The following is a 12,556-nucleotide window of genomic DNA, read 5'->3' as shown; positions in this document are numbered from 1 at the left end:
TTGGAAATAGCAGCTGTAAATTTTTTTTATTTAATTGTTATCTTATATACATATATAGTGATATCCTTTTTATATCACCGTGCTCGTGTATTAATTAAAATAAAAGGTAAGTGGGTAAATTTAATTCAGCGAAAGTTAGTTAAAATTCTATCTTTAAAACATCGTGTTAGATCGAATCGAATGTAGAATACACGACTCACGTAAATTCTTTTATCATTTTTTGTTTTTATACATTTTATTATTTTGTACAACGTTCAATTGTTGTATAATTGTACAATTACGTAAGGTTATGTATACAGAAATGAGAATATCACTTACTTGGAAGAAAAAATTAAGAGGTAGCTGCGGATGCTCTCTGTGGAGGGACAATTGATGGGAGAAGGTAAATCACGGTGGATTATCTCTTTTTGTCTACTGATTATGCGGGATTCTTCTAATTTAAACGGAGCGTCTCTGCGTGCGTCTTGAGTTTTCGACCGCTGGAAGAGAACATGGCTACTGCGTCACGTACCATCGCGTCATACGCGTTTCTTCGTCATAGACATGAAATGAGCCAGAGAACAAATCTATATCGTAAAAAAGCGGCATAATTCGAATTAAATTAACAGCTTTTTAAAGAAAAAATTTGTTTGTGTGATACATATAAGTAATATTAAATTGTGATAAACATTATAGTATATTTAATTTTTATAATGACGAATAATATCCACTAAAACCTTTACATTAACGATAAAAAATAAAAGGCCAGATATCCAAAGAAGGATAAACGAATTAAAACTTTGAAATTCTAACATGTAAGCGGTTAACAACCAAATAGCTTGACTCAAAAGCCAAGAACCCGCTAAAGACATTCCTCTACATAGGCTTATTCCGATATATGGCAGACACAGAGGTAACAAAGACAGAAACCAGAAGAAATATTGAGAAGTTATCACCGGATTATACATCACCGAGATTATCGCCTCGACGAACATAGCGAATGGCAATTTAGATTTTTCGGAGTAATAATACGACGACATTAACAAGAGTAACAATTGCGGTAGAAACATAAGGATCTTTTCGATTACATTTTGCGATTGACTGCCGGATAAATAGAGCATGTAGAAATATACAGAGAAATTGTGCCTCGTGTCTTTACGTACTAAATGATATATAAAACTCTCGTACAAGAATTTAAATCCGTACAGGCTGTAACTCGTAGCTGTTAACGTAACGATCGAGAACACGCAACTTAACACAAGTTTCCACTGGTCCCTATTTGGCAGAAAACGATTGCCATTGCACAAAGATAAAAACATAGGCAGACTAAACATTAGTGGATATAATCTGAAATGTATAGATATCCCGTGCAACAATCCAGCCAATATAATTTTGTCTCTTTGCAAAAAGTCTAATGTAAGCACAACGAAAAGAACTGCCAGTGAATCCGCGTTACCTCTCGTCGAGATCACCAACGTTAACGGATTATAGACCCATAAAAGAGCGCAATAATTTTGCACGATTTCATTACATCTTTGTCGTGCGAGAATATTTTTAATTAGAACCGCAATTAGTATATCTACTGCAGAAAACAAGATTTTTCCGAAGTCTTTGTGTAATATAATATTTGGTGTCAAGAGCCACGCCAAAAAAGGTGAATAGCGGTAAGTATGACGATCGAACGGTGATCTTTGTTCTACCACGTGTCTAGCAGCATCTGTAAATACTTTATAGTCTACATCTGTATATGGTACTGCGAAGTACTCGTCGTGAAAATTTGCGTACAGTATCAAAACTAGTCGCAGAACAAACGCCACTGAGCAATGTGACGTAAATGACAAAGTATTTAGTTTAGCGCGTATCGCAAACATCTTTTTCGCACAATTAGAGACAGTGTTAAATCAAGTATACAAAAATTCACTCAATGTTCAAGCTCGTTTATAATCGTGTATTACTACTTGCAGCGGCTTTAACGAGACATCGTTTCAATTCATTAAATTCCGCGGCGCAAGCATTTTTCTCTAAATTAGACTTCGTTAATACGCAGTGCGCGTATTTCGATGCAGATTCCTGACATCGAGCTAACAAAATCGGATATTGTCTCAATCTCTCCTTTGCTTTCTTTACAGACTCCATTCTCTCACGCAAACAAATTTATCCACACTTAAACTGAATCGGATAATGTACTCGCTTCCATCTTTTTTGGCTGTTTATAAAAGAATATATCATAAATTGGTTTGCTGAAGAGAATACATGCACCAATTGTTGAACCCAGGAGTACAAAAGTATTAGGAAAACGTTGTACAATTCCTCTCTTTGGTAGTACTTTTCTTCTTGTTTCGTTAGGCATTGTTTATTTTAGAGCTTTTTGCTGAAATAAAAGCTAAATTAAAAATTAATATAATTTATCAAAAATTGATTAAAAATTGATAAAAAAAATATGAAACTTACAAAGTCTACGGTATTATGTTGATATGGTTTTGAGGTATCTATACCATCACAAACTGTAGATTTAGAAGAATGTTTCAAGCAGCACTTTCTTATTTCTTCGAGTACATCCTGACAACGAGATGGCTGAAAAACATTATCTAAAAACAGAAATTATTGTTTAAATATTATTTTCCACTATATTATTTACATTTGTCATAAATAATTTTAAAATATAATTTTAAAAATTCGATATTTGGCATCAAATCAAATATTTTAAAGCTGTAATAGTGCGAATAACAGAAATATCAGATTAATTTATCTTGAATTTCAACATCAATTGGAGGTTAAAAATGTATTGTGTCCCAATACTTGCATTAAATAAAATCATACAAACCTTTTAAGCATGTCTGTAGTTTACATGCAATTTTTTTGCAGGGATCGATCGTCGTCATGTAGAATTATTAAACGATTCTTTAATTTTTCTTTGTAATACGCTGTACGATCAGCACGATACCTTCCAACCTTACTTACATAATCCTTGACCGGCTCTCCACGCGTGATTCACACGTTACAAAAATATCAAAAGAAAATTATAGACGAAGAAATTCACTTTTGCATACTGAAATTCTATTTGTTTCACTTATACATTCGTGTTTCTTTCATAAAAGTTCTCGCCGAACATTTTTTTTACTAACTGCGACGATATCGATGACTGATAAGGCCGATAAATTAATTGAGCTCAGATGTATGAATTCGGAAAAATACGGTGCAGAAAGTGCGGGTTGTTAGGTTTAGGTGACGTATACAGAAAGAAAGAAAATTAGAGACATGACCGGTGCTACATATTTTTCCTCGTTTATTTCTAATTTCTAATTGTTAAATATTCACTCGCGCTGAAATGTTATCATTACAATATTTATTGTATTGCGGAGCGCTGCTGGCTGCGCTCGCTGCGTTTTTGGTAAGATGAGGTTATATTACACTTGTATCTTTTTGAATTAGACGTGTCAAAAAAATTAACAACGATTCAAACGAACAAAGCCATTGTGCAGTCTAATTTCATGTAATTACATAAAGTAGAATTAGATAATAATTTTTAATTGTATAAAAATGTGCGTATGTTTTAGTTTTTTATAATAATATACGTGACAAGCGAGCAATATCCTAAAATTTGGAGAGAAGAAAGTGAAAAATTCTATTTCGACTGTCAGACAAAGAAAAAAGAAGCATTTCCTTCGTTACACGATCCATGGAGTGTGCATCTCAGTGTTATTATACCTGCTTACAATGAGGAACAAAGATGTAAGACTTGTAGCATATATAGTACAAATATACATTAATTTTATATATTACTTATATGCTTTATTTTTATTCAACAGTGCCCCCAATGTTGGATGAATGTCTGGAATACTTGGAAAAATGTAGCAAGAATGGATTAACTTATGAAGTGCTAGTAGTAAGTGATGGCAGTACAGATAAGACAATAGATGTGGCACATCATTATGCATCAAAATACAATACCATAAGAGTATTGAATCTTGTTAAAAATAGAGGAAAAGGTGGTGCTGTAAGACTGGTTAGTAATTTTCATGGAGCTAAATTTATTTCCTAAGTAAGTGAATTTTAAAGTGCAATATAAATTTGGATTACTATATTTTAATTTATTTATTCAAGGGCATGTTGAGTGCAAGAGGCAGTGCTTTGTTATTCGCAGATGCAGATGGTGCTACCAAATTTAATGATTTACAAAAGTTAGATGAGAGTTTGACAAAAGTTCTGGGATGTAAGCTGGAAAATATTAAAAATGTTCACATTATATTTATATATTTTTTTTTTAAACTATGTTATTAATATTATTTATTCTAATTAATTTGTTTTAGTTGATTACACGAGTAAGCCTGAAAAAACGGCGTTATCTGATGCAGTAATATGTGGATCAAGAGCGCATTTAGAGAAGGAGGAAACCGCCAAACGATCCTACTTCCGACTCTTTCTTATGCATGGATTTCATTTTTTAGTCTGGATATTGTGCGTTAAAGAGATTAGAGATACACAATGCGGATTCAAGCTTTTAACGAGAAAATCGGCGAGAACAATATTCGAAGCGTTGCATGTCGAACGCTGGGCATTTGATGTAGAGATGCTTTACATTGCTCAGACTCTCAACATTCCTGTGACTGAAATAGCGGTTAACTGGACGGAGATTGAGGGCTCCAAGATAATACCGTTCTGGAGCTGGCTGCAGATGGGTAGGGACCTGTTTTTCATCTGGCTTAGGTATAAAATCGGAGCGTGGAAGATAAATAAACCTAAAACGACTTAATATTAACGCACATAAATACTTCGTAATATTCCCTATTTCCTAATTTTTTTGTAAGGATATTTTTAATAATGAAATATATCATGAAAATTATACACAGAGAAAAAAAGAACCGCAGCTTATACAATATTCTCCATAAATAATACGCAAAAAAAAAAGAATGAAAAAAAGGATTAATACAATTAAAAGGTAATTAACTAAAAGGGTCAATTTCACTTGAAAATTAATGGAAATTATGAAAGGTAAACCAACAATGTTAACATTATAATTTTTATAATTTTTAAAAAAAGATTAGCAAATCTGTTACATTATATAATATTTAATATTTAATTATAATTAAATCAAATTAAAATTTTATTTATTCATATTGTATTATATTGTATTAAGTTTTTTTATAATATTTATACGACGTTTTTAATTTTATATGTTTAATTAAGTAATTGTGCGTAAAAAAGTGCAACAAAGTAGAGGTAAAGTACAGAAAATACGTTTCGAAATGTAGTTTCACCGGCATTGACCAATCGAATCGAGTGTCGTATACAATGACGTGTCTCACACATCACGCACTTGTGAAGTTTCAGCGTAGAACGCGTCTGTGCCTGTGGACTGTCGGTGCATTCATCTGCGGCTTTAGCACACGCAATATCACGTAAGATATCGTGCTATTGTTTCCTCTTCTTGTGACATTCTTCGTCGATTATTCGCAAAGATGTCTTTTATATCGCCGATGCCGAGCCAGCAATTTCTTTGGGATGTATTTCAAAGGTACGATATATCGAGTTAATTATTATTTTAAAATATTTTACACAATAAGTTTTACCACAAATTATTCGGAAATTATTAATACTTAATGCATTTTCTCATTTTAAGTATTGTTAATCATCCGTGGTTTTCCTTATGCAACGAGAATTCTCGTTTTCAGGAATTAATTTAACCTAAACAAAATTTACCTTCGTATTTTTACTTTTTATTTCGCAATGAGCGCTTAGGTAGCTTTTATAAAATAATAATTTTCTTACTTTTACTTTCTAATATAATATATTTAAAACGTTCTAATATATTTAGCAATGTTAATAATATTTTATAAACTGATAACCGAAGATAATGATTTTATCAGGGTGGACAAGGACAGATCTGGTACAATTACTGCAGATGAATTGCAGCAGGCTCTTTCAAATGGCACGTGGACGCCGTTCAATCCCGAAACTGTACGTCTAATGATTGGTACGATATGCTTGCAGTATATTTTCAAAATGACCATGTACATTTATAATGTATGTATGACATATTTCTACAGTTTCTTCCTTTGTTTAAAATCTTCTCACCTCCTTTATAATTAAATTAGAAGAGACTGGATCTCTCTTGATGTTAGAACAGCTAGTTTATTATGTTATTTCTTTTAAATTGTAGCATGCTGTACATTTTCTATATTTTTTCGATAAACTGCTGTTGTAAAATGGTACAAATGTGATATCAATTTGCATGGTCTTTTGATATTATTATTATTTTGTTCCTTGCTTTTGTTCGCACAGGTATGTTTGATAAAACCGATCCTGCTGCAGGTATGTTTGACAAAAAGCAGGCAGGTACTGTCAGCTTTGAGGAGTTTGGAGCATTGTGGAAGTACGTTACCGATTGGGAGAATTGCTTCCGATCGTTTGATCGAGATAACAGCGGGAACATCGATCGTAACGAGTTGAAGACCGCTCTTACAAACTTTGGATATCGGTTAAGCGATCAAACGATTGATACGTTAATACGGAAATACGATCGTGCAGGACGCGGGACAATATACTTTGACGATTTTATACAGTGTTGTATCGTCCTTTACGTAAGTAAATACAATTTTTAACTGTATATGTTGAAGCATTATTTTAAAAAGATTCTAGATAGGTAAAATTAGAAATCAAACTTATTATAAAGAAATAATGATTGTTTTTTATTTTCAGACTCTTACAAGTGCTTTCAGACGACTGGATACAGATTTGGATGGCGTCATCACGATTCATTACGAACAATTTTTGGGCATGGTGTTTAATCTTAAGACATAAATGGCTGAATACCATTATACGAATATATTTTTTCTTCTTGCCTATTCGGCAACATGTTATTTGATAAAGATACATTAAGATGCCAAATAAAGACACAAGAATTTTTCTGTGCTTATGTGAAAAAAAAAAAAAAAAAAAAAAAACATTAAGAATCTCCAAAATTAATAATTATACTTTTTTCTTATAGCATTAAAAGTTTCGAAATTTATAAAAAAATTAACTGGATTTAAATGTACATTTGCTTATTCAGATGTTTTCTTATTAGCAATATCGTCCTTAAATTCTCTTATTTTCGTAAATATAATTGTATACCTAACATTCTTGTTAAATAATAAATTTTGGAAATTCTGATGTATGACAATTAATAATTAAATAAGTTTATAACTTATGTTAATAAAAGTATGCTGTTAGATTCAGAAATTGTTTGCAAGTCAAGTATAATAGCTTTTATTTGCTACGTTTAAACTTTTATCTGAACTTCTAGCATTGTTATATGATAATAGAATTTATGAAATGCGTTTAAATAATTGTAAGCTAACAATGAAGAAACTGATAACATTCTTAATATATTATTACAAATTTTATGTATATTAATATTTATCGATATAATATTGGTAAGTTTATTTTTCTATAATTATTATATTAATGATCTTATATGAACGATAAATATATGTCTTCTACAAAGCAATTAATTGTTTTAATATTACTTTTTTAAGGTAAAGAAATTGGATCAAGTACGAAAAAATATATTATTGCGATAAGGATATTTCATTTATTAAAAGTATGATCTTAATAATAACTTTAATTTGGTTTTTACAATTTGCTAATTATTTATTTTCTTCAGGTTTAGAACTTTTGGGCTTTTGCTGATGTATTGATGCATTAAGGTCTTCCTGACAATTAGAATATGCCATACCTAAGCCAAAACCAGCACCGGTTATAATGGGCCACTTCCTTCCTAAAGAAAAAAAAATCCAAAATTCACATCTCCATCATCCAAAACAAAACGAAAGTAATTTTACCTAATATTATATGATTTTTTTTCATAAATTATTTGACGAAACAAACATTTACTTGCAAATACATTTTCTATCATCAAATTTCTACAATACAACGAAGTAATATTAATCACATATACTTTTAAAATACTGTTCTCGATATAAAATTTAAAAAATATTGAAAATTATATTACAAGCAAAAGAACTTAGATTTATTTAGAGTTTGAAGGCAAATCATAAAGTTTAACTCTAACGACATGTTTGAAGTCAAATAATTGGAACAGTAAAACTGATTAATTACTGAACTACAACAAGTATAAATTTGATGAGTACACGAATTTCCAAGTCACATGGTGCTACAAAAGCAGATTCTAATATATATCTATAAAATATAAATATGACTGTAACGTGTTAATTAAGACCATTTTAAGCACTGAGGTCAATACAATCTACATTGCTTAATATCTCGCAGTGGTCCTCTAGTCATTATATTAATAAATCCGTTATGTCACAGAGGTGTAACTGCATAAAATGCACACACACATCTGCAGCAAGGTGATCTTACTTTTGAAGAAAAATAAAGAAAACACTCCACCCAGGACGATTCCGCCACCTGAGAAAGGAGAAATCTGTCAGTAACATTCGTCAACGGTGCATTCATCGTCGGAAACGTCTCGGGACTAATAATTACCTAGCTTGAGGATCGCATCGGTGAAGCAGCGGTCCCACTTTCGTCCGATCTCGTCTTCGGCCCACACAGCACCGGCCATTTTCGTTGGTTATACCGCTACCGTTACGTCATTCGAGCGAAATGGGATTCACGTGCGGTCGACCATCAGTCATATTGATCTCCGGTGAGTTTTTCACGCCTTTTCCTTTACTTTATTTATGGCAGTCGTATAGTACATGAAAATTTGAAATTGACGCGACGACAGTAATGAAATCGCTAGTTTCTTTGGCCGACGTTTTTAATTAGAAAAAAAAGTGAATTTTCGTAACGCGCGCGTCATGCTGCTCGCGCAAATATGCCAATCTGACCTATCTTCGATATGGTTAAAGAACTGGAGGCTATAGTGACAAACGCGTCGGAGTGAAGTCGCCAATTCGGATTCCTGCGATTTGTCGGCAAATCGCCTTTAATCTCAATTTAATTTTAATTTTACTTACTTTTTTAATAATTATTTTTGGTTTACGAATTTTCGAAACTAAAAGAAAGCTGAGAATATATGAAAATAAATGCTAGTCGGTTAGTTTTTCGAACGAGGCGAGTTGCAGCGGTTGGCCGGCCTGCCGGTGCCCAAGAGCGACACCCGCGTCGCGACATTTCACCCACGTCCCGTTGAGAGCGCAGAGAGGCAGGTGCGCTGGCCTGTCGTCCGCGAGCGGTCTGATCCGGGGCCGAAGACGAGTCCACGGGGTTATTGTTTCGCGCGCGGTCGGTTCCGCGTGAGATAAAAAATCGACGCGGCCATTGCGTGCGCGCGCGCGCGCGGGTGCGTGTCGTAGCTGCACATCCGGTGGACAGCGATACGAAGAGCCCACGAACATCGAGGGAGAGAGGAGGAGAGATCCCTCGAGCACGCTGGTTCGGTGTCGTGGCGGCAGTGACGAAGGAAGAACGACAGAGAAGAAAAAAAGAGAGAGAGAGCATAGGTGTGTGCGTCCGCTCGGGTGCTCAGGAGCGACGATCGCCAGCGCTCGGCGTCGACGCATCGCGTGGGTGTCGTCGAGAAAAGCGGAAGGTACGCGCGAATTTCACGCGTGCGACCCACGTAAGGTGCAAACGCACCGAGCACGAGAGCTCGGACGTGCGGGGCGCGATCTAGGGAATCGTCGTCGGCCGACCGCTGGCGCCCCCACGGATCGGCCGGACAGAGCCGCGCCACGAACATAGTCGCGCGTAGTCGAGTTAGATCCTCCACGCCGAGTGGAGTGGAGTCGAGTCGTTGTCGCGCGGGTGTACGTGTGTGTGTGTGTGCGCGCGTCGAGCGAGGAGGAGCCGCCGGAGTAGTCGCAGAACGTGCTCGTCGAAGTCTCCTAGAGCGAAAGAGTCGGGTGACGCGCGCGCCGAACGCACGCGGCTTGTTCGCGCAGGTAGAATCCCCGCGGCGCTCCGCGCGGCGCGTAATGGAGGTGCCGACAACCGCGAGGCGCGCTTGTAGCAGTACCAGCAGCGATACCGGCAGCAACGGGAACGAGAACAACACCGTCATCATCAGCAGCAGCGGGAGCGAAAACGGCAGACCTGCGGGCAGCACGAACAACGACCGCCTCCGCCGCCACGGTAATGCCGTGCTGCGCCGCCTCGTCAGAGCGTGAGCCGCGCGATACTCGTCGTCGACCGTTCCGACAACACCCGGCATCCCGGCGGCCGCCGCCGGGCGCGAGAGGCGGCTCAAGATTGCTATGGGATCATCCGGTACGGCGAGGCCGCACGACGCCGCCGCGACCGTTGAGTTCGCACCGCTGCCGTGACGTACGTCGACCACCGTCCGTGGGCCGCGCCAGGTGCGCTCAGAGAATAAGATCGGAGTTCACGGCACCACAGACACGCTTCCTTGGCGCGCCACGACGCACCGCGCCCTTCCACGCGTCCCGCGTACCGCCGGCCGTACCTAGAGAAAAAACTGACGCCCGCACGGCCCGAAAGGGATAAGATCGCGCGGCGAGAGGTTAGGCTGGCATGGGGATTGATCCCCGTGAGGTGGCATCGTCCGTCGAACTCTGACAATCAACCAGCCAGCCCCCTCGGCACCCTCTCCTTCACTCCGCTTTTCCTTTCTCCCTTCCCCGTTCTCCTCTCTCACTCCACCGTCAGCTCGCGCGTCCTACCCTTCCGCGCCCTGCACGGTGTTACACCGCGCCCGCGCGTGCCCTTTTCCGCCCGCGGAAACTGCGGCGGAGTGTCGCGGTCGTGTCGACCCGTTCTATCGCGGTCGCGTCGAGTCCCGTCGTCGTCGTCGCCGTCGCCGTCGTGTCCGTTCGTCCGCGCTTCCCGGGGGCCACGGGGGACATGCCCCGCGCGGGGGATCGATCCCCGTCACTGACCCAGAACTGAAACGTCGTCATCGTCGACGCCGCGAGTGTAGTGAAAAAGAAAAAAAAAAAAATCGTGTGCGCGCAGTTGGATCGTGTATCGATAATTGAGTCGTGACCGCAACCGTGGATAACAACGGCCGGTACGAGATGCAGAAGCGGGGGGACAGCAGGGACAACCGCGGCGACAAGGAGCTCGGGGCGCGCAGCTCCGACCGCGACCAGGAGGTCACCAAACGGACCTCCAGGAGCAGCGGAAATGCCACCCGGTCGAATGTGCACTCGTCCCGGCACAGCGTCACCTCGTCGTCCGGCGTGCTCATGGTCGGCCCGAACTTCCGGGTTGGCAAGAAAATTGGCTGTGGAAACTTTGGGGAGCTTCGTCTCGGTAAGTGCCCTAACATTTTCATCTTCCTTGGGGGTCGAGGATCGCTTTGGGAGAAAGGGAGACGAGCGAAACTCGCATTATTTTTTTTTGTTTTTAATTAATTTTTTTTTTTTTTTTATGGAAATATTAAGTGCAAACGTTGAATTTTATTATCGTCCTGTTCCGCTTTGACGTTAGGTACGGCACTTTCCACCAAACGTCTCGTGAATCACGACGTCGATCTTAATGGCAGGCTTCCTGATAAAATTATGATTGATTTTTCCTCAGCGTAGACACAGAGAGATACCGACAGTTGTCGAGAGCGATTGCGAAACAGGAACTTTCCGCAAGCTGAACTTTAGCGGCGAGAAGTCGTATCTCTTGGCTTATGCTTTGAGCTTGATGCGTTCCAGCTTGATTTTAGTTTAATGCTTCAAATTACGAAGACACGTAACTCGAAGTGAAATGTGAGAGATAAGCGATGACCGCTCTGGACGTTTTCGCCGTGGAAAAATCGACTCTGAATCGAGGCATTCTGCTGTTAAGATTGCGAATCACTAGACAATCTGTAATATATACACGTGAAAAATATTGTAGAAATCTTCAATTTTAGAATGAAATTTATTTATCGAGCAACTGGATTCTTTAACATATCGGCGCAATCTACTGTTACATAAAGCTCTTTTTTGAAAATAATCACTACTTTTACGCGTTAAACATTTTATAATTTATATTTAAATTTATTTACAAAATACCTTAAAAAAAAAAAAAAATGTACACTTGCTTGTCACAAATTTTTCATCAGTTAAAAAAAAAAACTTGGTGTTTAAACACCGTTAAATAATTTTTTTTTACATAAAATATATAATACAGTTTCGATTTCTACAAATTCGTCGAAGCACCGAAAGAAAGATAAGATAAAAATGTTGCGCTGAAAAGATTTCGAGTTAATTACCAGAATGGCAATCATCATTATGCGCTTCTTTCGCGTATTTTACAAATAAAACAGCGGACGTTTCTTATTTTTACGAATCGAGCCACATGCATACAACAGTTGACGCGATTCTGCGATCTGCACTTGTGCATAACGTAACTGCAGCGAAATTAGGAGTTATCAGTCCCTCGGTGCTCGCGGCGAGACTCTGTATGACTAATGACGCCCGCCGCGCTGAAAACAATGATCCTAACATCGGGAGAGGCTAATGCTCTTCCGATTATCGCGGCAATGGCATAATACAGAGAGCGGTCCTACATACCGACGCTACTGCATGTAGACCGGAAATCCCGGCAAATATTGACGTTCCTCCCACGAGGTGCCAACGTGGTCTCGCAATTATTAATCGCAAACAGCGCGGTATTTATTTTCGTCAACTTT

At 38.4% G+C, this 12,556-nt stretch overlaps 6 protein-coding genes across 15 annotated transcripts in view; 3 read left to right on the top strand and 3 right to left on the bottom strand.

The window, feature by feature from the left end:
* Positions 1-196: 196 nt before the first annotated feature.
* Positions 197-1,980, bottom strand: LOC139112365 (GPI mannosyltransferase 1-like). The gene has a single exon (XM_070673345.1). It carries the CDS (start codon positions 1,848-1,850, stop codon positions 681-683), a length of 1,170 nt encoding a protein of 389 aa, XP_070529446.1. The 5' UTR covers positions 1,851-1,980; the 3' UTR covers positions 197-680.
* Positions 1,981-2,110: 130 nt separating this feature from the next.
* Positions 2,111-3,083, bottom strand: LOC139112379 (cx9C motif-containing protein 4-like). The gene is made up of 3 exons (XM_070673361.1): positions 2,804-3,083; positions 2,431-2,567; positions 2,111-2,362 (listed from the first exon to the last, which is right to left on the bottom strand). The coding sequence occupies exons 1-3, from the start codon at positions 2,859-2,861 to the stop codon at positions 2,333-2,335; spliced, it is 225 nt and encodes a 74-aa protein (XP_070529462.1). The 5' UTR covers positions 2,862-3,083; the 3' UTR covers positions 2,111-2,332.
* Positions 3,084-3,176: 93 nt separating this feature from the next.
* Positions 3,177-4,841, top strand: Wol (Dolichyl-phosphate beta-glucosyltransferase wollknaeuel). The gene is made up of 5 exons (XM_070673350.1): positions 3,177-3,370; positions 3,537-3,711; positions 3,789-3,985; positions 4,084-4,192; positions 4,290-4,841. The coding sequence occupies exons 1-5, from the start codon at positions 3,308-3,310 to the stop codon at positions 4,730-4,732; spliced, it is 987 nt and encodes a 328-aa protein (XP_070529451.1). The 5' UTR covers positions 3,177-3,307; the 3' UTR covers positions 4,733-4,841.
* A 451-nt stretch (positions 4,842-5,292) lies between these two features.
* On the top strand, positions 5,293-7,468 carry Alg-2 (Apoptosis-linked gene-2). Of its 2 annotated transcripts, none has more exons than XM_070673356.1 (4): positions 5,293-5,494; positions 5,847-5,953; positions 6,262-6,560; positions 6,679-7,468. In XM_070673356.1, the coding sequence occupies exons 1-4, from the start codon at positions 5,439-5,441 to the stop codon at positions 6,778-6,780; spliced, it is 564 nt and encodes a 187-aa protein (XP_070529457.1). In that variant the 5' UTR covers positions 5,293-5,438; the 3' UTR covers positions 6,781-7,468. The 2 variants fall into 2 exon arrangements, with proteins under 2 accessions (XP_070529457.1, XP_070529458.1); XM_070673357.1 differs by having other exon boundaries at positions 5,294-5,494; positions 6,292-6,560.
* Positions 7,469-7,527: 59 nt separating this feature from the next.
* Positions 7,528-8,668, bottom strand: LOC139112377 (MICOS complex subunit Mic10). The gene is made up of 3 exons (XM_070673360.1): positions 8,470-8,668; positions 8,344-8,391; positions 7,528-7,738 (listed from the first exon to the last, which is right to left on the bottom strand). The coding sequence occupies exons 1-3, from the start codon at positions 8,546-8,548 to the stop codon at positions 7,608-7,610; spliced, it is 258 nt and encodes an 85-aa protein (XP_070529461.1). The 5' UTR covers positions 8,549-8,668; the 3' UTR covers positions 7,528-7,607.
* Positions 8,669-9,137: 469 nt separating this feature from the next.
* Gish (casein kinase I gish) overlaps positions 9,138-12,556 on the top strand; it is a 32,636-nt gene continuing 29,217 nt past the window's right edge. For 3 of the 9 annotated variants that reach the window (XM_070673338.1, XM_070673336.1, XM_070673335.1), the window contains exon 1: positions 9,143-11,202. In XM_070673338.1, coding sequence (XP_070529439.1) covers positions 10,965-11,202 — 238 coding nt within the window. In that variant the 5' untranslated portion in view covers positions 9,143-10,964. Of the gene's footprint in view, positions 11,203-12,556 lie in introns of all 9 variants that reach the window. The other 6 variants (XM_070673341.1, XM_070673342.1, XM_070673343.1 and 3 more) reach the window with 6 other exon arrangements.

This window comes from Cardiocondyla obscurior, linkage group LG28 (assembly GCF_019399895.1).
Source record: "Cardiocondyla obscurior isolate alpha-2009 linkage group LG28, Cobs3.1, whole genome shotgun sequence".
NCBI classification, from domain to species: domain Eukaryota; kingdom Metazoa; phylum Arthropoda; class Insecta; order Hymenoptera; family Formicidae; genus Cardiocondyla; species Cardiocondyla obscurior.
The sequence above is the reverse complement of the archived record's forward strand: the minus strand, read 5'-3'. Positions and strand labels throughout refer to the sequence as shown.